General features: G+C 36.2%; 1 protein-coding gene and 1 long non-coding RNA gene across 8 annotated transcripts in view; one reads left to right on the top strand and one right to left on the bottom strand.

Moving 5' to 3' along the window:
• Positions 1 to 27,203, bottom strand: part of ntm (neurotrimin) — a 356,899-nt gene that overhangs the window by 13,016 nt on the left and 316,680 nt on the right. For all 7 annotated transcript variants that reach the window (XM_015337796.2, XM_015337799.2, XM_069182680.1 and 4 more), the window contains 3 exons: positions 3,199 to 3,330; positions 2,397 to 2,517; positions 223 to 374 (listed from right to left, as the gene is read on the bottom strand). In XM_015337796.2, the coding sequence (XP_015193282.2) occupies positions 223 to 374; positions 2,397 to 2,517; positions 3,199 to 3,330 (405 nt within the window). The remainder of the gene's footprint in view (positions 1 to 222; positions 375 to 2,396; positions 2,518 to 3,198; positions 3,331 to 27,203) is intronic.
• Positions 1 to 27,203, top strand: part of LOC138224679 (uncharacterized) — a 60,664-nt gene that overhangs the window by 25,407 nt on the left and 8,054 nt on the right. The gene's annotated exons all lie outside the window — the stretch shown is intronic.

Genomic DNA, 27,203 nt, shown 5'->3' with positions numbered 1-27,203 from the left:
ATATAGAGCAGATATTTCAAATGTTGATAGATTTTAATGTCCCCACCATTGAAACCTCATTATCAAGATCTCCTAAGTGTCTGAAAGTACTGTGAAGTATTAAAACATCACCATCATGGTTCCACTGAGAGAGATTCATTCTCAAGTAGTTTTTGTTAATGTTGTACAATTACAATCGGGGAAGTTTATACTGTCTCTAAACATTGTTCATTATATACTCACCATACAGAATTATGTTGATGTATGCACTTCCAAGTTTGTTAGTGGCAACACAAGTGTAGTTGCCATAGTTTTCCTGAGAAACATTTCTGAACGTGAGGAAGGACAGTCTGCCTCTGTTCTCAATGTCTGTGCCATTAAGTCCGTTAAGGATCCTGAAAAACAGTTTAATGGATGTGAGATAGAATACCTGTGGGCTTTCATTGTTCTTCAGACAAGTACTGCCTAATATGTGCTACAGTATAAACTAGTGCAATGATATAATAAATGATCTGTGTTTTAAGCTCACCCTATCTAAGCACACCAAAACAGTGATAAAAACAAAATATTAAAAAATAACATTCTAAACTGTACACGTTAGGGAGTAAGTCAGCCATTTTGTGCAAAAGGTAAGAAAACTCATTGACTGCCCATGGACATTCATAAAATGTATTTAAAGGCGTTATAAAAATTATGTATTCTTATCACAAATGTACTCAAAATGTCAGTAATGGGAGGAATTTAATATTGGAACATGACCTTTTCTGGGCTTTCAAGTCACAGACTTTTGACATTTAGCAAACAGTGTAATGTTTTTTTCAGAATCTCCAGTAATCAGGAAGATTAACCTGTTCATATTTAGTATACTGTATTTGGAACGTTGAAGAGTGACTTGACTTCATTTTCTTATTGGTAATGAGCTAAAATGTTGCACAATCTACTGTTACTGTTTATGCAATAACTTGCTAACACCAAGTGACATTCACAATACTGGTGCTGTTTTAACATTTTTTAATTCGACTGTTGCCATTTTCGAATGGGGCAGTTTAGCTAAAGCTGTAAGTATGAGTAAGTAGGAACCTGTCAGCAATTTCTAGGTCTGTCAGTGTGACAGACAGTGTGAGCGATTAAGCGGGTAAAATCTCTCCTGCTCCTAAGAAGGCCCACAAACGTAGAAAAAAGTGAGAAAATTGAATCTGACTGGTTAGCTGTCGCAGAAAGTGAGCAGAATTATATTCATATAATTTATATATAAGTTATCAAATGAGTCTTTCATAAATTTAATCTTTTGGGATTCCATATTCAAACAGTTGAATTTCAATTGGCCCCTCAGTGTTTTGATGATAGGACCCCTGTGCTGTATTTATCCTTCATCTCTCTGTGTATATTTAAAGATCAGTATCTCTGAAGTCTCTAATCACACAGGAACTCTTTTAAGCCATTAATGTGCAATATTTTGGAAACACTTTATTTCAGTGTTATAACAAGACGTTATAATCACATGCATAATACTTTATAGGGATATACTGTATGAACAAAGGACACAGTATCTGCATAAGACATGGCATTCATTTTAATTTCCCGTACTCGGTATGATCCACAATAAAAACTGTGCTAAAACAAATCTTATGACTTCTTCTACACAGGTTACAGTATGTCATGTCAAGGGACTGTGAAGCCATTATACAGAAACATTCAAACAAGGTGTTTCCAATTTTTTTTTTCTAGAGAATATTAAGAATCTAACTGGCACATGAAATGCGGCTATTTTAAGGATATGAACGTTTGTCAAAACATCTCTTATGTGCAAAAAAATAGCAATGATAACCCGAGATTATTGGATGAACAGTTAATATTCCATCTATGAATTTGAAACAAGGTGAAACCTTGGTGCACCGTCAGACAAAAACTGGTTTTGTTTTGTAAGTAAGTTGTATGTAAGCATTTCTTTTTTCTGTTGGATGAAAAAAAGGTTTTGCTAAAAATATATTATGAGGGATGTAATTTTACAGAAAGTTAACCCTGGTAAATCTTTATTCTTTGTAAGCAGATGCACACAAATATATAAAAAAAGTTTTTTCAAATGTACTATCGAATAAATTGTGAATGAATGTACTTTGACAGCACTTCATAGAATAGCAGATGACAGAAGTTAAATATTTTTGACAGAACTTATTCATTCAAATGTACAGAACACCAACCGTGTAACCCTGTCTCTACATCTGTAGACATCAGAGATCAACAAATTGGAAACATTTCAATTTCTACTTGGGTTATTGATTTCTGTACAATAATGTTTGTTTTTTTCATACTGTATCGCAATCCAATGACTTCTTTCACAATCTGTTCCCATTCCAGTTATAAGAATGAACATGTTAAAATTAAATTAAGTTGGGTGATTAATATAGGATTGTTACCTTCTATCATCTCTGTACCACTCAAAGACTGCTGAAGGCACAGCATCTGCTTCACAACGTAGAATCGCCTTCTGCCCCAGTGGGACTCCTATGTCTTTAGCTTCTGAGATAGCTGGAGGAACTACAGACACACAATGGGCAAATTACTTATAAATGGAAGCCTGTGCGTGCAAACAAACAATATATATATACAGTATATATATGGCATTACTGAATAGAAAACACTGCAAGATTATTAAAGTATATTGTTAATAATGCATCAAAATGGAACAGGGAAGAAAATGCAGCCGGAGAAGGAAAAGGAAGTTGCTTTTGAAAGTAATGAAACAAAAAAAAAATCACAGTGAGATTCTGTGAAACCCGAGCCTTTCTCTCAGCTTGGGGAAAAAAAATCAATAAGAGTAGAGCGTCCTTCCAATTCCACACACCAGATGATTTCTGAATTTCTTGATGTTAAGGCCAGACCAGACACCTCAACAAGACACCAAATCCATTTCCGGGACAGAGTACACAATCTTTATCCCCAAGGCTGTGCCGTCTCTCTGAGGAAGCCAACAGAAGATCTCAACATCTGTGACTTTTATAGTATTGCTGTGGATATAAATGATTAAAAACAAAACCCAGAAAAGATGGAAAACAGTACTCTCAACAGTCCTGTAAGTGAAAAAACTGTCTTCACACAATAATTTGAAGTTGTGCACAGTATGCTGCATTTTTTATACGGCCAGAGAATCACTATTTGTTCATACTGTACTGTACATTGGTCACAGAGAAAAATGGAGAAGAATGCAGATCAGCTTACAGTTCACTGTTACTTTTACTTTTTGTACATCAACTGAAGCCTCATTTGATGCGCTGCACTCGTAGATCCCCTCTTTCTGCCTGGTGATCGCCGGGATTTCCAAATACTCCTCCTCCGAAACAGGACCCTGAGCTGAAAGAGAGGAAAACACCACACAACTTCAAAGCAGCATCCCAGCAAAACACGAGAAGTGGGGGAAAAAACGTCATTTCGAAATGGAAACTTTTCCATGGAATACAACCTTGTGAATTTGATCGATGACTGCTCCATAAAGAATTTTAATTCTGTTGCCATTTCCTTGCCCAGCTCTCATAAGTCTCATAAATCTCATATGAGAGATCCATCACAAAGAATTTGCTTTCTCATTCCAGCATAAAAAAGAGTACCTTGGCTACTTTTTCTGAGATCCTTTTCATGCTTAGTATCAGTCCAACCATTCTAATATCCACGCTGGCCCGACTGAACTTTTTTTTAATCGTTTTTGACGATTTATGGGATGGTGTGCTTTTATAAGAAACGCAGAGGTACCATTAAATATTTTAAAGCTGCTTTAGATACTGTAACGTCAAAATGCAATAAATCGCCAGTCTCAGGGGTGGGAATCGTGTGAGGTTTTGCCGAAGTTTTTTATTTTAACAAGATTATATTTAGGCGATTACATTAAAAATCAAGTATTAAGTGCCCCAAGGCTTCAGAGGTCTACGATGATGCTCTGACATGATTATTCTCTTAAACCAGTGTGACAGAATGTAGTTTCTATCTGCAGATCCATTTAGAAGCCTGTTTAGAAAAGATCAATAACAAACTCAAACACACTTGGAATCTAGCATTAGCTGTGACCTAAAATCTTAACTGCTGTACAGGGCAGTGCCATTTATCCCGATTACCCATATTTAGTCACTTAGGCTTTTTCATAACAAGGGACTTAATTGACATAAACATCTCCCAACCCTACCTTCCCCCTTTCAGCAGTTACAGCAGGCAACCAGGAAGGACTGAAATAGCATCTTAGAGGTTTAAGACTATAAAACCATAAATGATAACAATAATAGGACGCTATTCTTCAGACCATCTAGCTCATTTGAGTCGTGGTGACTTACTGATCTTTTACAACATGGCTGTGTAGTCTGTTTGAGATTCCCATAGCCTTCTATATGAAAAGTGTCTGCTGTTCTTTTCTAAATGTACCATATTTGCCCATAGTTTCCACTGGTGTCTCCTAGTTTGTGTTTCACTACTGATCCTGGAATAATTTATTGGGCTGACAATATCTTTGATGATTTTGAAATGTTCAGCCAGGTCCTCTCGAACTCTTCTGTGTTCACGTTTTAATCATTTTAGCATATCAGTGTAGGATATTGTGGAAAATTATACACTGTATACAGTGTACACAAACATCTAGATATCTTTCAGTAGTTCAGTGTTTCATGTAGAGTTAAAGGTTTTAATATGCTGAATAATGAAACTTTGGAATTCACCGAAAGCAAAATTATCTTTTCAATATAGGATGCACTATTTACAGTATCTTGCTTTTAAAATCCACTATGACATCAATCAGATTTGCATGTACAGTAAAAGACCAGCATTTGTATGTTGTAATAGGATTCCTGGTCATGTTAGAAGCCTTTTGATACATTTTGAGTCATCCCTGGTTAGTTTTCACTCTTTTAAATGTTCAATACAATGTGGTCTAGCATTTTTTAAAATATCCTCTTACTTAAGTTAAGGCCTGATGAAATCTGACCGAAATATAAACCAATTCCTGAATGGAACACATTTTAGTCTGGAGCAATTGATCTTCAGCGAGAAAACTATTATCTGCAGTACTGATGACCTCGCAGAACATGGCTAAGTACTCAAAGCAACATTTATAAAATGCTGTTATAGTGGATTGTACAGTAGCTATATTTTATATAAGGTTTTGTTCCAGCACACGTTCTCTACCTGACACACAAAGTGAAGAGGTATTATTATCAAAAACTTGTGATGAAATCGGCTTCCTTATTACAGCATATATCGATGCGTCTATGAGACTTGCATTTGTGCTGCTCAGTTTTAAATGACAATTTTTTAACAATTAAAGTGCAACAGAAAAAAAACATTTACTCATTCAGCTCTACACTGACATTTAATGCCTTTGTTTTCTGACTTTCACGGCAAGGCTGGAGTTTGTCAAGTCATTTCACAACATCATAAATTCTGCTTTACCAATGATCTCTTCTGTAACCCATCACCTTGTTGTCAGCCTGACTGTGAAGAAAACATATTTTTCCTTACATGTTCATATAAAGTGATTTTCATTTGTACACTCTTTTACAGGGTCTTGTACAGTACAACAAGAGTGCCCATTTCTCAGTCTGCCTCTCCTAGTCTGGGGTCCTAATCTCTACTCCATACAGCACATACACATGGGAGACAGAGTTTTGGTAGAATAACTTTCCCAAAATGTACAGTTGACCTACTTTTTCCTAGAGTAATTTCAGTTTATATACTGTAAAACAGGTCACACATGTTTAATAACTCACTAAAGCTATTTGTTTTGACAACCAATAGTCACTGCAATCGGAAATTCCCAAAGACAGAAACTGATGGTTTGCACTGTCTCCTTTCTATCGATATGTCCTTTATGATTAAATACTACTTGAAAGCTTGTCGAAATAAAGTGCATTAAATTCATGAGGTTACCTAGCTTAATTCCTTGCCCCGGATCTCTGATAATGGTAGCTTATCATCTTCAAAGGTCCATTTGTAGTTAAGCAAATCTTTAGAATTCATTGTTCCCTAAAAGCCAATACTCCTGATGATCACTTTGTAGCTGTAAGTAGCTCCATATATTCTATTGCCCTCATTTGTTTGTGAGTGAGCTTTGGGATTTATGTCTGAACCTCTGAAAGACATCATGAATGCTAAGTGAGTGACAATAGAGAAGAATGTCGCTAGGGGTCGACATACTTCCTAGACTGGAGATCTGATAACTGTACAGTAGTTTCATGCTTTGCCTGTGTTTTTTCTGAAAACTCACATTTTATGTACTTGCTAAAACAATAGATAAAGGCACACTCAAAGTGAGGGTAATTTAAAGTTGGTGATAAAGTTTGGGATCTATTATATTAAATGCCATTATATCATTCCTTTCTATTATATTGCTCAGTCTGAATTCATGAATATACTGTAAAACTGTAAGACAACATTGTAGTACTCCCGATTTTAAAAAATATGAGTAATAAAATGCGCTTCCTAAACTTCCTAAAAGATGGCAAGTGATACCAACTACTTTTCTTTGATATTCCCAAGTGTTTCAGAATGACAGCAATCAAAGGTGTGCACAATAACATAAATGAGTCTGAAAAGACAAATCACTCACACCAGAGATCGTTAGAATCGTTAGAGGACTCTGATACCTGACAAGGAATGCCAAGAGAACCGCAACAGAGCCTTCAAGTGTTAAAATACTTATTTTCTCATATTTAACCACTGAATCACCATTAATCCCAAACAAAACCTTCCTACTTATTTGTCATGTTCACACACTACACCGGAACCAACATAGCAAAGAAACTAATTTATAGCTTATTAGGAATCACAACAACCATGCAATTACTGTACATACAGTACTTACATATACAGTATCAAGTTGCAGAAAAGTGTGCAACATTGTGCAACGTACAATATAACAATAACAGAAATGTATCATTGTCCTTAGTTTGTCCCACCAGGAGTTTGAGGGAGATCTCCCCAGCACAGTGTGGTTACCCAAGGTTGCAGCTTTCTTACAGTCCTTTTGTACAATAAGGTAAGATCTGTGACTAACTTAAAGAAATGGATAAGATTGAAACTGGGCAGATAATTTGGAACCACTGAAAACCCTCCTTCTTTTGAAGGGACCAGTCACAACCTCTTTGTTTTTTTCTTGCAGCACAGCTGGGCAGAAAAATAAAAGTACTAGGATGTGAGAAGCACTGATTCTATCTTAGACGCTAGTTGAAAAGAATGTACATTCACCTACTGTAGGAGAAGAAAACAATAGGGAAAACTCAGTACATCTCTAAACCCACCTCAAAACACAACCGATCACCAGCAATTTAAAGTGTACCGTACTAACCACTTTGCAGTCTTACCCTTGAGCTTCACTGTTCACCTCTATCAACCCTTGTTTCTGCTTACTCAGTTTAGTTTTAACCCTGCCTAAAACAAGGTCATGTAAACATAAACTTAAAATCACAAGTTAATTCACCAGAGTTTAAAGATGTTCATTTTTATGAACATTGTCACATTTCACACATCTGTTAGCTCTGATGTATGTAAATCACTTACTGTACAAAGAATTCCTAATGAAAAATACAAATGGTGAAAAAAAAAAATAATGGACAGTTTATCATGATCTCTCTTATAGGTTAGACTGTACTTTAACAGGAAACTCTCTGAGAAACGCCTTTCATTCAGTCAAGAAATACATTTTAGATGCTGGTTAACCTGGTGTCAAAAGCTGTTGAGAAAAATGACAATTTCTGAGCACATGCTGCTTACCCTTCATTGCAGGGATCTCTGAATTCCTCAAATCATCAAATAAAAGGTTGTAGACCGTTCTATGTTGCAAACTGAAGCGATAATTTACTCCATCACGCTAATAAATATAGTGACTTTAGTTTTATAGAAAACAGACTTTTTCACACTTTACTACTGAAAAACCAACACTTGAGCAAGAAATGAATAAAACAGTAGGCCTGCAAGAGTTTCCATTATTGATGAAGATACCTTAGAATTATTAGTATTTTTTCAGCAAAACATATTTGTGCTAACTCATAAAAATAGCTCAGATAATTAGGTCTGTTTGAAAAATGTTACTTTTGCTGACCGGTTCAAGAGAAGGCTGTTAGTTACTCGCTTTATGATGCACCAGATGTTTGTTAAACTAATATTTTAAATGGAATACACAGGACACGGTGAACAGATCAGAACATCTGATCTGTTTTGCATCCAAGGTGCTCATGGGTGTAAGCTCATTTTTCACAAGCGCGCACAAGCAGGAATGAAAATCAGACTCGAATGCCATAGGTAGGGCCTGCTATTTTCAATCACAAAGTGGAAGGGTAGATTGCTTTCCTGTACAAAAGGCAGACAAATTCTCCCTCTATGTACAGTACACCTAGGAAAACAAAAAAAAAATGCATACTGTAGGTCCCTGCAATATTTTAAGACATTAAAAAGAGCTGGCTTCCCCAATTACAGACTTGTCAAAGAAAGTCTTGCAACAGCAATAATCCCATGCCCATTACCAGCCTGCCTTCCCATTCCTGATCTCTCCAAAAAGACTGGAATAGAGAGAGGATAGCCGCAACAGCCCTGACACTGAAAAACATAAATAATAGCATTCCCCTCCCCCTCCCACCAGCGCAGCATGGATGAGCCATGGCTGGTACATTAGGTAGATTATCATCTACAAGAAACAGAGGAAAATAGAGCGATTGCAAGGCTGAGGGAGAAACAGCTCCTCATCCATCACCCCTCTGCTAAAGAAAAAAAAAGTTGTATCGTGACAAACAAAGAAAGCAGGAACCTGTTATCTGATGCCCTTCACTAAAACATCCATCTAAAAAAAAATAAAAAGTGATAAATTTGTGAATGATAAGGGGAGAGGTTTGTGGAAAAACCCAGAGCAAGATGATGTTCTTGAAATTTCTTGACCACCCCAATGAGAGAGACAGGCTGGAACACTGAAACTTTGCGCTTCTATTTTTTGAGTTTTATATAATATAATATAACTATATAATGAGTTTTAAAATTAAATCTACTGTATTTAATGTCACCAGCTATAATGTAGCTTGTAAAAGGACTACATTAATATCAGTGATAACAGTTGTGAAATTACTGCCTAATATTGCTTTAATGTTGTTCAGAGTCACAGATGAGCCAGGCTGCAATCGGGTGCAACCAAAAGTGTAAGACTTTTCCCTGAAAGTACATTTCATGACCTTTTGTTATTTTATAAAACAACTGATTCTAATTGATTTTAGCTATTGATTCCACAAAACAAAAAACACATAATGCAAAAGGAGCTGTCATATGGCAATGAGTCACATACAGTACATTCACCTTCAATAGAAACAACCCCAATATATAGAATAAGAAAATGCTTATTCTATAGAGCGCTTTAAAAGGTGGTTAACCTGAGGTCTTCTTCTGATTCCAGTTGTTATATGATATTGAGATCTGTTAGTGTTTCACTGGTGTAATAAGGTCTTTGACTGAGGTTCGCAAGGTAATGGCAATACTTTCTGGAAATGGTCACTATACAAGTGAGACCAACATGAAAAACCAGCTACTCCTGTTACCCTGCTCTGAATTAAACTCAACTAAGAGACCAAATAACGAACAAGTTAAAGGTTTATTTCCATGCTGAAAAGAGAAGAAAGGAAACACAACGTTTCGGCTGTGGAGCTGTCTTTGGGTGTGAGCTAGAGAGAAGGCTCCCCAGCCGAAATGTTGTTTCTTTTCTTCTCTATCCAGCATGGAAATAAACCTTTAACTTGTTCCTTTGCAGCCTACGCATGCTGAGGCAGCTGCCTCCTTGAACTACTAAGAGAGCAACATGTTGTTACATCCTCTGTCATTCCTTGTAGATTTAAAGCAAATCCAAGAAAGCAGAATGCTGACTGGATTCAACCCATCCATATAATGTTAATAAAATGAGGCAGTTATACTCCCCATGTACCACAGGAGGGAACAAGAGATGAGAAGCCCCAGAGGACAGTGCCGTTTCTTATAGTGAACAGGCGGTGTTTTGTTTTCCTTATCTCCCCTTAGATCACATTCCTGGACAGCTTGTCTTTGACTCAGTTCATCAGAAGCTACGGCTCATTTGTTTGGCTACAGAGAATAACAGAAAGCACAATATGGAAATAAAATCTGTTAGCACTGTTGCCACTTTTATGATCATGGGCTTTCACCATTGTGCAAAAAAAGAAGGGAAAGAATATAAAAAAAACAGAAATACAATTTTGCCAAATCTGTTCCTAAAAGGACAGAGAACTTTTTTTAGGACAAGCAAAGCTGGTTTCAATTTCCCTGTGTTTTTTTTGTACCAAATGCATTTTTCATTTACTGAACTAAAAGACATTTTATACTGTTTCGACTCTTTTCTGCTATTTTCTTTAAAAAAAGGGTCATATGAATCAAGATGATAGTTTTCAGTAAATTATCTCAAGCTATTCTATGTTGTACCTGTCAATCATCTCTACCACTTCAGTGGTAAGAAACAACGCTTCATCATGATTTAATTACAAGGGACCACAACCCTACTCGTATCTTTGTTGAAAGGAAAATAAATATATATTTTTTTAATTCTGCAATGGTTTTAACCCTTTTCTTTCACATAAACATTAAGTGTAAAACAGGTTTTCAAATAATTAATAATAGAATCATTGACTTCATGATGCACTCTCCACAGCTGGCAAAAATGCAGTGGGGGAATAGGTTAAAAGTGGCACAGCGACTTCTGGCATAATTATTCTGGCACACAATTTATTCTGCTACAATACAAAGCCAACATAAAGTCATGTGTTTCAAATTTGTGATTGTCTGGGTGTGTAAAAGATTTAATCTAAAATAGAACACTTTTTTTATTTACAGTATGTCAGGCACCACAAAGAACACCAATAGCCACTTTAAAAAAATGTGATTTAACTTAAAACATCATCCCACAGTACAGTATAAGGCACTCAAAGATGTATTTTAGCTCAGCTGTTATATACAGTAGGCAGACCTTTGTACACACAGTGAAACCCTGTTTTGTTGAAGAAACTCAAGCACAGTTAGAATTGTATTATGGAGTTCAAGGTCAGAAATATGTGACTTTTACTTCTGCTGCAGTATTGCCTTAGTGTGCAGGTTTGCACACTGTTTTCATCACAGTACTGTAAGTAGTGACTGCAATCAGCAAAGTACCAGGTTTTGTTGACAAGGTTTTGCAGTTTTCCTGGGAACTAACTGACCTGCATAGTCTGTAAATTGTGACAAAATTGCTTCAACTAATAAAGTTCAGGGCACAATTAAGTATTCATGCCGTAGTACTTGACCACAGGATCAAGATCACACTCAGTTTCAGTATTACAAATATTTCCATTAGAGCAACCTCAACCACACAACAGATGATGAAAGAGAGGTGTGAATCTGTTGATTTGAGGGTTAGCTTTGGAAAAGCCATATTGTAGTGGCCTCAAGTGTCATTTTGCCAGGACATCAGGGTCAACACCCTTAATCTACTGCAATACCTACCGTAGACTGCTATTTTCTGTCAGATAGGCTGGTAAAAATACAATGGAAGATAATTACTGCAGCCACAGACCTCCAAAGATGGTGAGAAAGTGCAAAACGTCATGCCAAACATCTTGTATGAAAAGGTTTCAGAGATGCTGACTTTCAGAAGCTAAGAATACCACAAACACAGAAGCTGAACTTTTCCTTACCCCAACAAAAATAGACCATTCCCCAAAGGCACAGCTACTGTACTTGCTCTGCAGCCTGGGGATGCACACATTAACATTTCTAAAGCAGTCCTATTCTTCCTAGAAACAAAGAGATCCTGATGTTTGCTTTCCACTGGTGGCCAAATATCTGGTTTTAATCTAATCTACTGTAAATCAATAATATCGATAGTAATAAAAAAGTTACCATAATAAGTGGAGAGAGAATATTCCAGCTTTCAAACTTTTGAGGTATTTTGTAAAGCAATGTGGGGTATTCTTTTGTAAACAGCTAAGGTTTACCTGTCAAACCTGTATCCCGTCCTTGAAATGTAGATAAGGAGACTATTACAGTGACAAGCCAAATAGTTTTCATCAGACACTCTCTGATCCGTTATAACAATACTGAGTGGCAGGTTCTATTCTATTGAAGCCCACAAGCCATCTATCCATCATAAACCTGAATATAACAATCAGTCCTCTATCTGCTGTGCTTGTGCTCTGACTTTTTATGAGAGACCCAGCCAGAGGTAGAATATTGTGTTTTTTTCCACATTTATTTTATAATTTGTCAGTGGCTTGCATCTGCTGAACTGAGAGACCAGTCCTCCTTAGTTATGGCACCTTTCTTGGTGAAAGCAGTTTGATATAAATGCGACAGAAGACGCAGTTTTTAATGCATCATCTCGACCTTCCATCTGCACATTTCTGTGCATGTGAAGGAACACGTTTACGTGAGCGATTGACATAGAAGAATGACAAAAACATTTTTTTTTAAAGTACAAGACACTGCTGAGCATCCAAACTCTTGAGAATGAGAAACAGAAAAAATAAAAAATAAATAATTTGGACATACTGTACATTCATCAAAGGCATCTCACATTACCATAATGTTAACTTTTAAAATACTTTCACTAACGTGCGCAGGTCTCTTTAAAGGCTTAGCACTGATGCTGTTTGAAATGTAATTAAACACAGCCGTTCTAGAATGCGTATTGCCGTTTGCAGCTTTGCCTCACATGATAAAATCTAGGTGGACAGATATTTATATTTGCCGTACACCAGTTATAAAAGTAATATGGCTAAATTGACATGTCCTTAGTAGCAATAAAATTCTAGTAAAACAAAATCCATCTCGACAGAACCCTCAGGCTAACAAAGCAACATGCACCTTAATCTGTCTATACCTTTCTTTTCTTTAAAGTCATGTGCCCATTGCGCTCTCCTCTTTATTAAATTGTTTCACTTGCACGATTTTGCTTAAAGGTAAAATACATTTCCACTTTCTGTGTCACAACAGATGTTGTAGCTTTAGATATTAGCATTTTTATTCTTTCCCAGGTGGACAAAATTGCTCAAATTGTGTATTGCTTCTTGAGTCTAGAAACTTACACATTACTTGGTTTGAGATTCCCAACTGGAAATTACAAAACCATACGCACACCAAAATAGAAGTATGTGTAAAGTGCTGTTACATTCAGTACTACTACCATTGTTGCTAGTGACAAAAAGTTGCAAACCAAAATTCCAAAATGGAAAATAAAATACAACAATGAACTTCTACTGCAAGATAACATGAAATAGTATACAGGGCACAGAAGAGGGGTTTTAACCAGCTGAGTAATATAGACCTCTGCATTGTAAAGTAAAGATCAGGTCTGCCTGGCTCAGGCTCACGGTGCGGCGATTATTTTGTCTAGAAAGACAGGGATTGGAAATATAACATGTACATTTAAAACCCAGGAGTCAAACCCCTCTCCTGTTGCCTATCCTGACCTTCTACATAATAAACCCATCACTTCCAGTGAAATGCTATTGCTAATCATGGGATTTAGCTCAAAGAAAAAAAAATAGCTGTCATTATATAATGATCATGCCAAAAGTTTCACTTTAAAAGAACAAATTATTTCCCCGCTGTTCATGTTTCACAAGACCATACAGTATGTGTTTCCCAGACGTCAATAAGCAGCCCATGATACATCTGAAATAAACACACTGCAGTATCAACTGCATTAGTCCAAATTTCAAGTACCGAAGATTTACAAAATTCCCCAAAAATCCATGTCCAAAACAAAGACTTCAGGAAGGAAACATTTTCAAATTGCTGTCACGCTAAAAGCAATTATTGTAGCTGATAACAGTGAGCAGTCCTGTTTGAATGATCAATTCTAGACAGAGCTAGTAATAGAAAGCTTTTTTTACAAAAACATCTGCAAAGGAAAGGATATAACTCTTTTTTTTTCCTTAGTAAAAAAAAAGAACAAGTTTAATTCCCAGAACTCTGAATTCATCTCGGAATCAGAGTTCATTCTCCTGTAAAGGTTTAAAAGCTAATGAACCACTATTCTACATTTTTCTCTCTCTCTAGTATACTCCCAGTACGCTTCTCCATTCTGATGGAGCTTCTCTGTTCTTTAAGCAGTGAACCACAGCTAAATAGTTTTTAAAGGCAACAATGGAAGCAGAACTAGAATGGGCCTTATGGAAGACAGCAGGCATGTTGAGAGGATTCAGAGTTTTTCCATTGACATTACTTCCACTGAAATGCAAAATAATCATAATAATAAATAAAATAAAACAGAAATATATATTTCAAATGATATAAGGCATGTGGGTGCGCATACAGTATATTTAACATACTACACTGAATGCTTTAGATTTGATTTCATGTGAACCTCAAACCAGCTGCCTAAACTATACTACAGTTCAATACACAAAGAAAAATACCATACCTGCAATATTTAGGTTTATATTCTAATTATTATTATTTTTTCTTAATAATAGCATTGGTAACAAGTAGAACTAAACTGAAAAATATACAACATATTACTTAGATAAACAACAGCTCTTTTTCCTGAGAATTACAACAATTATGATCCAGTATTTACATACTAAAACCTACTAAAAAGAGGACGATTCGCTGAAAGCAATACCTATTGTTTATGCACTAATGAAGCATGCACAAAATGGAAATAGCGAGCTTTAGTAAATTAGAACACAATTTGTCACAAGAAAAAAAATGGTACATTATTAAATTGCAAAAGTTAAATCAGCTGAGAAGGAAACTTATTTGTCATGAGAAAACTGAGAAAACAAGCCTATTTTCATCAGCTATTACTAAATTAATTTAATTATTCAATCAGAACCAAGACGGAGATGGGCCTTTTATGCAAACATAAGTTGTTTTATTACAAGTAGCTCCACACAAACATTCCCTTCATGAAATTGTGATTAAACTGGTCAACAGAATAAGCAGATTTCACTAATTAGTGTGAGATGCAATCTTTTTATCTACTCAGCTGGAACTTAACTCACTGTCATACAAATGCAGATCACTATTTTTCATGGACATTTTTTTACTTCAATTAAAAAAAAACATGGTTTAATTTTCTCCTGAGAAAGAGACACATAAATCCTATTAAAAGAATATTAGCTCCTATAACCACGATTTCAAGTTACAAGAAATCCAGAGCTATTAATTTATATTTCTGAAGTTGTTCCTGATGATTGCACTGATTGTTAATAAAGTGGCAATCATTTTGGCATGTTATTAATACTAATGACTTAAAAACATGTATTAATAGCATTGTCTACATCGAAACTTCATACTTACAGCCTATTTAGTTATATGCCCAAGAAAAGATACGTAGCATGCTATCCAGAAGTATCAATAATAACTGAGGCCTTACTTTGTGATTATAGTGAATTATGACAACTAATCTATTTCTGTTTCAGAACTAATGAAAAAATCCAAAGTAATAGCAAATTAATATTTTTCTTACATGCATTTTTCAATCCTCCTGACTCTATGTTGCTCATGACTAATACAGTAAGTACAGCTGTTAAAGGACTGAGTATTACTGTACATTATTCTTGCTTTGAAGTCTCATTCCTGAACACATACACCTCCTGCCACTCAGGCTGGGGCATCTTTCATGAAATCCAGCTAACATTTGCTGAATTGCATGCGTGTCTTAGAGTTTGGACAGTATACTGTATATCCAACACAGGCGAAATTAAATCCAGCAGACAGGTTTCACTTGAGCTGGATTAAAAGGTGAGACTCTTGAAAGGCTGTTGAAATAGCTCACTGCAAAATGATCACCTTTTCAGCACAAGCTAAACATTTTGTCAAAGCGTACATCAATAGCAACTTGTCACAGGTACAGATCCATACACATTCTAAAATGTTTCCAGGAGATTTTCAGTATCAGCCTAGTACTGTATATGTCAGCCAAACAGACAGGTTTTTATATTAGTTTTAGATTTAGATAAGAGAGCTAATACTTGTAATGTGTCTTGGAAAGGGCAGAATCAAATAAGGCCAAGTTTGAAAATTGGAATTGGAGAGAGAGAGAGAGAAGTTCTGTTTTAAAAGAACCTGAGGATCTGACTGGGCTACAGACATTAAAAGGAGAATGCAGAGATATATACCTTGCTACAAAAGTAAAATAAAACACCAAGAATATGAAATGAACAAAAAACACTTTTTACAAGAGTGACATACAGTTAGAACGTAAAACAGAAGAACAAAGAATTTTTATAACTATCCATGAACTTTCAAATAGACCTTATGCAAATATATTTCAGTAATATAATTCCACATTGTACTCTATGCTATGTTCCAGAATTGCGTTCACTCAGAATAAAAATGAGGCACGTGTTTCTTTTCTATTTAATTGACAACTTTGTGCGCCCGCAGACCACTACACGGGCACAAAGTCCTGACAGAGAGGCAATGACAGCATGAGGACACTAATACAGGTTTCACAGTGTTACACACATCCTTTCAGCTCTTGGGTAAATCTGGCCCCTTCCTCCTCTGCTCTGCCCACCAAAGGAGGGCAGGCTTAGCGCTGTGAGGCTGCTGAGAGCTTTATCTTCCATTGTAAGAGGAGACAATCACACAAACCTCGCTTTTCTCTCCAATTAACCAGTATATGTGATGACTAGGAAGCGAGGGTTAAAAGTTTACAGTAAATAATTTATTTAGTGTGTCCTACAAAATGCGGCAAACTGAATATTTTTCAATCATCGGTTTTTGTTGCAGATTGTGATCTAGTTTCCCTGTCAGTCCCCCTCAGATTCTCTGAGAATCGAACAAAGAGCAGTTTGAGCAGCCACCCAAAAAGACATCACTACTTATTTAGGTCACATCAGGATGGATTCTCTTGGGTGTTAAGACTTTTAAGATTAAAATACCTAATGATCGCTTGTGTTTTAGTTCATCTTACCAGCCTTATAGTCAGGCTAGACACTTCCAGTACTGTATTGTGCTTCATATTGTAAATTAGCAGATGTGCAAATGATGTGCATGTGTAAATTAGCAGAATAAAATTAGGAGACCTAGGGCCCTTAAGGACTACAGTTTTACATCACAATGAAGGTAGATCAGGTGTTCTTTTATTTGATTATTTAGCTATTGAATTTATTAGCTGTGAAACAAAAAGGAAAACATCCTTAACATGCGGGTGCTTAGTAAATAAAAACATCCGGACCACAACTCAACAAGAACAGAAACTGATAAGGTGCAAGTATCCTCCAGGAGCAATGTCCTTCATCTGTTTCCAACTAGGTTAACCAGGAAACTGGAATAAATTAAGGACTCAAATTTATGGTGCTTTTCAAAAGGAAGAGGATCGACTATATACAGTATAACTTTGTTAAAGAGCTGTAATAAGTTTCACTCAGAAGCACTGCACTATTTAATTACATCCACTGAAAACGATTTAAAAAAATGATAAACAGGAGCTCCTCATAAACTACCAGTTTACAACCCAGTTTAAAATAAATCCAAAACGAACCATTCTATCGAGGTATGTATGTAAATAATCAGATCCATCCCAGGAGACAAAATGTCTAAAAATAACCAGATTGGGTTTGCATCTTCTTAGGTTTTACATTTCATGTAGAATGTAATGGCTTTCAAAAGCCAAGTGCACAAGGACTTGGAAACAATTTTTCTCTATCTCTCTTTTCGAACAAATAAAATGCATGAAAATGCTGGTGTCGAAGATGATAGCTGTGAAGGTGAGAAGACTCTGAGCCCTTAGGTTCTAACGGCTCACAAACTTTGCCTTTCAAATGACAAAGACCATTCTTGGCAATAAGGGCCTATTAAGTGCAATAGAGAAGTGTAATCATAATAATAATGTTCCAGACCCATGCTAAATGTAAATTAGGTTAGACTCTGATTGAGGGATCATGCATTGAGGAGCTCTTCACTAAACCCAGTAAAGGCTGTTTCATTTGAGGTTTCATAACCTACCACCACTTAAAATGGAGTGTTGTTCCATTATCACCCACTTGTTCAGCACAGGACTCAATTAGCAGGTTTTTCTTTTCCATTTTTTGTGTATTTTATGATTCCAAACTACGTACACTGAGAAACCATGCTTGTTACTCATTTTACTGCCCTAATGAACACCACTGAGCCCTCATCTCTCAGCATTTTCTTAAAGGCACACATATACTACAGCACAAATAGTAACATCTACCATATGAAATCAAAGTGAATTTCTAACTAAACATGTACAACCTATAAGTAAACATAGATGGAACTACACAGAAAACAAAAAAAGACAGACTTTCAAGATTATGTCCCAATGGTATTATGAAATGTGATCAAGTAATATTCTATTTTCAGTATGATCTACTGTAGATTATTCAATATGACCATAAATACATATTTAAATATTACTACTCTCACTTAAATAGTGGGATGTAGGCAAGGCCTGTATGGGCAATGGCCAGTTTGCACTGATCTCCACCAATCAGAGCCCAGAGAATGCAAAGAGTGTGTTATGAACAGTAACTGCACTGCAGCCAATCAGCAGGTGTATTTGCAATCATACAGTAGGTTCCTTTGGCCATTTGGCTAATCAATGCACACTCTAAGTAGGCCTGAAAAAAAAAAACAGGTCCCTCTCATCGAACATGGAAACTTGAAGGTCGGGTTAGGTGAATGTAGGATTACTGAGGCTTTTCTTTTGTTTTGTGATTTTATTACTTTTTTTTTCATTAAAGGTAACGTGACCCATTTTCACACATTGTGCTGTCATACTTAGCTAATGATATTTTGAATGTTGTTCTTCTCTCTACTTTACTGATAATGTGCCTCATTTTTAAAGTTTCACAACAACTGCAATGTTCAAGAGTGGAGTTCTGGGTTAAATTAATCTTATATCCAACTCCAGTTTGATTTACACTTCTGAACTATGAAGCTTTTGTTTTCTTCTGGATGCATCTATCAAATCTGTAGAATAACAGGCACTGTGGTGATATCAGAATCCACTGGTAAGGAGGCGGTGTGTGATTACTGTACCTGTTCCATTCCCTGTCCAAACCATCCCATATTTACCATAAGTAAAAGTGTTATTTTAAAAATAGACTGTTTGACTTCCAGCAGATTAGCCAGTGTTTTTTTCCTTTTTTATTTTCCACATATGAAAATCTTAATCAACACAACTCACAGCTATGACCCCCGTGCTGGTACTGGAAAGATGATAGCAGTGTTTCTTCCAGAACACGCATTGTCAGAGCCACCCACTAGTTTTCACACTGTGAGCCAGGGCCCAGAGACTGGAGGAGTAAGACAGATCCACACTGACAACACTCAGCTCCCAGTGCTTTAGTAACTCAGAGGAGATATTGGAGTCTGGCAAGCTGGGGAGAATCTAACTGAATAAAACTCACCCTGTCTCTGGCAGGGCTCAACCATTAAGATACAAGAGAATATGATATTAAAAAACCAATAATGAATCAAGGTCAGATCTGTGAAAAGGGCTGTTTTTTTATTTGCTTACAAGCACAGTTCTTATACAGTACATTGTTTCTTCTAACTTAGTGTGCCATAACATCACAGTTTACCCAAGTCATGGGAAGGTGTTGCCACAGAATGTAGGAAAAACATACTTGTGAAAAAAATGACAATTCATTTTGGTTGAAACCGATTTACGTTTTGTATCATGGTTCTCCGGTTTCCTTGCCAAATAAAATGGCTCCGAGCATCCCAACTACACAAGTTATAGGTTTTAACATTTGATAACATGGTTAAGAGTGTGCTCTGGACATTCATTATCCAAAAAGCCCCAGACTGTAAAAGATTGTAAGAGTTTCACCAATGCAATAAAATTATTGCAACCAAATTTAACCAAGTAAACACAAACTCATCTTTATAAATCATTCTCTCTCACATGAAGATTTTTAAATTTTATAAGGGTTAAACCTGTGAATGAATCTCCCAAGTTCAGACAAGTAGCTCAGTTATGATTAACCTTGAATATTTTCAGGAAATCAAAATGTCTGAGAGTACTGCACATAAAGAATAGAAGGTCACTCTTGTGCATTTTCTGTTAAAATGCACTTGTCCTCCTGCATTACTACAATCATTCTAATTACTCCACAGTTTCCTCCTGGACGCTTAATAAGCAACTTGTAATTAGAAGCCATTCTAATATATTTTGGCCTCAAGAGACCTAATTAGTAGCCAAGAGCCAGAAGATAGCCACAGCCCTTTTATCATTTTGGGCCCAATTAACTTAGTTTCTGTAAACAATTCCACAAACACTCAGTGTCACATTGTCCCCAACACCATCTGTGACTTCTGCCCTACTGCTTCAGAATCTATTATTGTGCCAAAGCAGGATTTCCAATTTATTATTCACAGTCAGAACTCTTTTCTCCCAGTACAGTTTAGTACTCAGGGTGGACCTGGGGCAGCAAGAGCACAGATACCCTTAGCACACCCCTGGTGTCAACAGGTCAGACTTTTCTTCTTGCCCTGACCACAATGGCCAAGAAGTTAAAATGTTCACTTCGCTCTTCCCATTTAAGATGGAAAAATGGATCTGGAGTTACAGTTCATGATTTACATTAGGTGTAAAGTAACATCAGACATGTGCTGTTCCAGTCAGTGGATATTTCTGTGGTGTCTGCTTACTGTTTAAGTATAAAGGTATCTACTGTTAGCCTTCATACACAATAAGGTCTTTGAAGTTACGTTTTCATGTATGTAGTACTTGTATTACAGTATTTCTGCATTACATACGGACGTCTTCAGCCCATTCATCAACCAGTGTGATTATGGGATGGAACAAGCAATAGTACGTGTTGCCTTGCCAACAGGGCAGCTCCACGCACAGAAGAAAAGCACATCAAATTAATAATAAGACAAATCATTGTTCCTTCCTCATTCTTTATCTCCAAAAGCATGCCTCACTGTGTTTTCCAAGGTCAAGCTGAAATATCTATTATTTATATTTATGTTCATATGATCCGTTTTCCTTACTGCAGTGTACACCATTATACTTTCTGTGTCATAAAAAGATGCATTTAATGAAAACTTTCTGAAATCGCTGCTTGTGACACAGTGATACCTACTGTTCATTGAGACAGAAAAGAAACATTTCTGATTTGATGTTGGAGAGGAAACGATCCTTTGTTTTTATTAAATTTCATTTTAAACTGTATAGACTTCAATCACATACTGTGAAAGACAGAATGAACTTTGCAATGGCACGGTAATTAGTGCCACTAATTAGAGTCCTGACATTGTGGAATGTGAGGAACTATTTTCCCCAAATTCAGGAGTTTTCTCGATGTGCACCAGTTTCCTCCCACATTCAGAAGAAAGCTGAAACTTGGTTGAACAGTTCATCCCATGCAAAGCAAGAGGTTGGGGGGAGGGGCTTAATCTGGAATCTGTGTCATCTGTCCAACCCTCAAATAATCGGGATTAGATTCAGGTGAAGAAGACTGTGGAAAACATAATAACATTTTTCATAAAAAAGATTCTGTTATCTTAAAATATCTTAGTTCCTATTTATTTACTAGCTCAGAAAATCCTCATGGAAAACCAAATAAATATACTGCACGCCCTAATGTACAGTACCTCAATCAACGGACAGCAGGTTTAGAGAAATTGCCAATAAGTAAAATGGCCTATTCTTATTCATCTACACAGAATATACTTTAGTAATATGTTATGTCTCATAAACTTTATACACATTTTAACAAAATAATAGACTAATCCCACCTGGCTTCTGGGAAATTAAAATAAATGGTAAATACAAAAATTGCTTGCCTCTCTCAATTCATTTTGTAGATTTCCACAAAGAATTACTAATATATTGAGAAAAGGGGAAAAAATACCTTTATGATATATTCACATTAGATACAGTCGCCTCTGGCAGTCCAGTCATCCCTGAATTTCATTTTCAACTTACATTACTTGAAAATTAGCAATTATCATTGTACTAGGGCAAAGGTACATTGAGAGATTGCACACAGATCACAGAATTTCCTTTACCAATTAAAAGACTTGTCTCAAAAAGGGAAATTGATCCAAAACAAACAATATCTCCTTTGTGCCCTTTTTCATGGTAAATGAAAACGATAACAGAAACTAATGGATAACAGTTCTAAGAAACTTACTCCAGAAGCCCAAGACAGTTAGTTTTGTGCTAGGTGTGAAACAGAACATAATTAAATACACAGCAAGGACTTGTGAGGTGTATATTTTTGTTTTAACATGTAATTAATACTAATCTTGTCATGTGGGCTACTGATAAGAAGACAGTGAAGCAGAAAATGAAATGCAACATAGTAACAAAGTATCGGTATAGGTTACTCTGTCCTGTGCTTTGTTCTACCGATGTGATGTTAAGCAAATAACATACTGCCACAGTAAGTGACTGGGAGCATAGTCTCTGGATTGGATAACAGTAAATTTCATTATGTTTAAAAACAAACCAAAGAAAAGGACTATAAAATATTATTGGAACTCAATGAAGCAGCTTCTAAATTTCTCTGCACTATTTCCTTTTACAACAAATAAATAATTAGCATATAAAACAGAGATTGCCACTATACAGTACATGAACAGTATGAGTTTGAGTTTGTGTTCAAAAAAGGGAAGTGTAATTTTCTATTCTGATGATTAAAGAACTCCAAACTCTTTCGCTTCGCAAAACCAGTAACTTTTGGAGGCTGGTCCTGTCACTAGGTGGCCTGTTTTTTCTGTCAGTTTGAGGTACGTTTATCAGACACAAACATGCACTGAATGTTCAGGTCAAGTTGAAACCTCAGCCGAAATTAAATTTCCTAGTTTAATTTCCAGTTGAGCTCGGGAGCCTTTCTGAAAGAAAGGGATGTGATACTAGAGCATGTATTCCTGAAGGTTCCATGTGCATTGTCCAGCAATCCATCCCTCTCTTCTGACTTTCTTCATGTGCCAATCTTAATTTTAATCGATGATCAAATGACTTTGTAGAAAACAAATATAGCACTGCCTTTGCAATAAAATATCTATATCAAATCAATTTTGCTATTGATTGTGGGTAGCCATAGTTAAAGCTCTGGACTCGTAACTGGAAGGTTGTGGGTTCAAATCCCAGGTCAGAGAGTGCTGTTGTACCCTTGAGCAAGATGCAGTGTGTCGAAACTCGTGTCTGCGGTACGGAATTATGTCTCAGAATGCCAAATTTAGCTTTTCACTACCTCAACAGGATTGGTTGGTGGCACTTGCGGTGGGTTAGACGTTAGTGAAATACTTCCAGTAAAATACCCAGCTGTATAAACAAGCGAAACTTTAAGTCACTTAGTACAAAAGCACCAAGCAAATAAATAAGGAATTAACTTAAAAGTTTGACAAGACAGTTCACTGGCATTGTGGTAGTCCTTTGACTTCATAACATCCTTGAAAAAACAATTGTTAGCAAAAAATAAAACTAGTTAGAACGTTTAAGAACATAAGAAAGGTTACAAACTAGAATAGGCAATTTGACATATCTAGTTTATTTGATAGTAGCTAATTGATAAGTAGCTAATTAGTTTTCGATAAAATGTGTAGTATATTTGGCAGAAACACAAGTGTCCTACCCAACATTGACTAGAACAGTAAAGATTACCCTTTCTACTTGTGCTGTAAAGCAAGAGAAATCTCATGTAGAACATGTGGAAAACCTGAGTCAAAACTGTCATTAAAACACAACTTACAGTAGTACTGTACATTGGTGGTTCGCTTAAAAATAAAATGAGACACTTTGGAAACCCCTGTTTAACTACTGTACGTTTCTATGTTGCGTTAGTTCATGAAACACCAAACAAATCTTTTTTGTACTGTTCAGTACTATAAAAATAGGACATGTCAAACAACAAATATGAAATAACCGGTATTTCATTCCCCTAAAATACTGGTGACTCCAGGTGGATTTCCATTCCCTCACACTCCTTTTCTTAAAGTTTTGGAAACAAGAAGTAATTAACATGAAATCGGCCCCTTCACAGTGCTTTAAAACCTTTGATCGTAATGATTCTTCTCCCAGAGGTTCCTGTGTGCGGTTGAGTGACAGAAGAAAAACCCTGAAGTTTGCTTCAGGAAGGCAGTGTTTTTTTTTTTTCATTACCTGCTGTTTGGGGACAGAAAAAGCAGTGCTTGAAGAGACGTAGCAGCAACCATGGCAGATAAACGCCACTGACAGCTGAAGCGGAGGAAATGAAAATGAGGAGTGGGAAGTCTTTTGCTCTTAATTCACATGCTCGTGACGAGAAGAGAAGACAATCTTGCAAGTATTTACGAATCTGTGAACATTCAACCAAATTAATCCCTTAAACTGTAATGCAATGAAAATATATAGAACTACAGTAGATGAGTAGTCTTTCTAATATATTTAAAGTATATACAGTAAATATCTAAAGTTTGAATAGTGAGGTTTTATATATTTCTAGCCAACCAAGTCCAATCAAATTCTTCTTGTATTATCACCAAAAGGGGTGATTAATGTGAACACTATGGTGTGTTATTGAACTGCAGGTTTCACCAGATTTACCAGGGAAGGTTACAGAAGTCTGTGTCATGGCCTTGCCCAACAATGAGAGAACATGGATTTAGATGGAGTTCTACATTCCTAACATCTCCGCCAGTGAATATGCTGTACATATTCAACATATATGGAAAGACTTACAATTACAAGAAAAATATACAATACACCTTATAATTACAGAAATCAAAGGGAAAATGATTAGGAAAACATCGACTCACTATTAAGTACAATAGGGTCTCGACAGTCGCATGGGTTTTAGTGCAGAGAAGCGTTGCAAATACCCAAATTCACATACTGTATAACCAAACCCATCACTATACCATTACATAATTGATCAAATTGTATAGTACGTATGGCTAAAAGACATCAATAACACTCTCTTATAAGATAATCAAAGTACTAATGCACTGGCTTTGGTTTCATTTAAAAACATTGATCATCTCAAACAAACTTATAGAAGCTAAAATAAACATGAATCACTTCTCTGTGTCCAGCGGATACCTGCACTTCCCCTCTCTGCCTCCATGATTAGCACAACCCACCATAATGAAAAGGGTTATAAAACTGTCAGAGAGCCTGTAAATACTGTATGTCTCCAGCCTGTCATTCCCCAAACTGCCCACACAACCAGCAGCGTCTGTTACCATACAAAAACAAGAGCACGCTGAGACTCGGATGCGAGGCAGTGGTTACTTGGCAGAGAGGCTGGCCCGGAGGCTCGCTCGCTCGATTTGTCTCGCGCTCCTCGTCTGTTGTACTGTTAATCTGAAAGCTTTTCATCACAGCCCTCAGCTCGGTTTCATCCCACTCTGCTCTTTTTCAACACCAGCCTCCATCAACCAGACCGAGTCGCAAAAGAGCAAATTTGTGAATGTGTGAGATCCTACTGCACTGCATTTCAATTTTGAATATTGTTTTATACTGTATGCAGTGCCCTCCACATTTATTTCTACTCCAGGTGAAACAGGAACAAAAGACACCACACACTGCAGAATGAGCTGTGGATAATGTCTCATTTTAAAAAAAGTCTAACAATAACTTTATACTGAAAGCATAATAAAATTGCACAGGGCAAAATCATAATTTTCATAATTAATCAGAAAGAGGGTAACATTTATTTAGATCTACTATGACATTCTGTTTTTTGGAAGTACTATGGAAGCCTCCAAAACTAGTTAGAGGCAGCTAACACATGGAAAACATAAAAGGATGTGAATAAATGTGACTGTTGTGTTTTCTGACCTTAAGTTATGTACAGTATAACAAATACACTGTTGTTCTGTGCAATGCTTCTAAAATCAGCATACACTGTACAGGAATACATTTAGATTTTTTAAGCAAGGATCCAATCTGTGAATCTTTCTGTTATTTGATGTTAATTGTTTCTATTTCATCAAGGTTATGAATATATTTAGAAGGAAGTGTATATTGCATTAAGTGTACAGTATTGAATATGCCTGGCAGAGTGCTTTCAGTACTGTTCACAATTGGAATGTTATTTTTCATTTGTATTCCCAGGCCTACACACACTGTAGGCTGCAGGGTGACAGTCATCTTATAATAATTCGGCAACCCAACCTTGTGTCAAGGTTACAAAGGAGTTGCATGATGAATGTTGCTCTGAGGACTGAATGAATACAGTAGATAATACCACAAATGCATCTGTGTCTTCGAGTAATAATATATATTATATATAGGTTAATTTCTAAGGAGAGTGACAACAGTATTTTTAAGTTGTGAATGTTTATTTGAAAGCTCCCTGGTTTTGACTATGTGTGTGTCTTTTAAAGGTACAGTGTCGTTTCACGACAGTAACCTCACCGGAGATAGCTCCCAGGGTCTTATCAAATGTCAGACAATGTAGCATGAAGGCTATTGAATTGTAATTCCTAATTTTGTTGTACAACTATTTTAAAGGCATCTGTTCTTCTGGAAGGAAAGGACAATGAATGGGACAGCAGCAGAAGATACAATCATGTAGTTTGAATGAACAAAATTTAATAAATTTGACTTGTCATAATGTATATTTAATAGGTTGTACACTGTATAGGTAACAACCACAACATAGTGAGATGCCAGCGTAAGATAAAATCCATCTAGATCTGCACACACTTTGTGTTTCACCATCAAATATGTTAATGGATACATTCTAATTCTAAATAAGCAATCCTTATTTTCGAAAAATGAAAACCTGTGATATAAAGATGACAACACAACCTATTATCACTAAGGGATTTCGACAGTATGGGTGGAGATGAAAATTATTAGTGAAGTACTGATAATCCTTTTTATTATATTGTTTAAGTAATTCTTTCTTATTATACTGTAATGTTTAAGTAATTCAAACATTCATTGTTTTCATCTGTTTAATGATATGGCCGTATTTATATCTATATTGTTTACACCCAAGAGATGAGATCACAGGCTATTTAACCATGTTAATAGAACCTTGTGTTCAACAGCCTGTGAGAAAACACCCATGCAATTCCTTCACGATAACATATCAACGATAAACTATAGCCATTACTGTGATTACAACTCATGCTTTCAGAAATTTGAGTTTCTCTCATCCACAAAATAGACCCGGCCTGTGTTGCTGAGCTGGTAGTCAAAATTAAAACCAGTTCTTGTGGCATGGATCATTTTTTTACAACCCTATGTAGATCTAGTTTCTAGTTTCAGACTGTTGGTTGTCCACCTGTGCTTAATTTAATTAAAT

The sequence above is a fragment of the Lepisosteus oculatus genome, chromosome 23 (assembly GCF_040954835.1).
Source record: "Lepisosteus oculatus isolate fLepOcu1 chromosome 23, fLepOcu1.hap2, whole genome shotgun sequence".
NCBI classification, from domain to species: Eukaryota; Metazoa; Chordata; class Actinopteri; order Semionotiformes; family Lepisosteidae; genus Lepisosteus; species Lepisosteus oculatus.
This window is presented reverse-complemented; position numbering and strand designations above follow the sequence as displayed.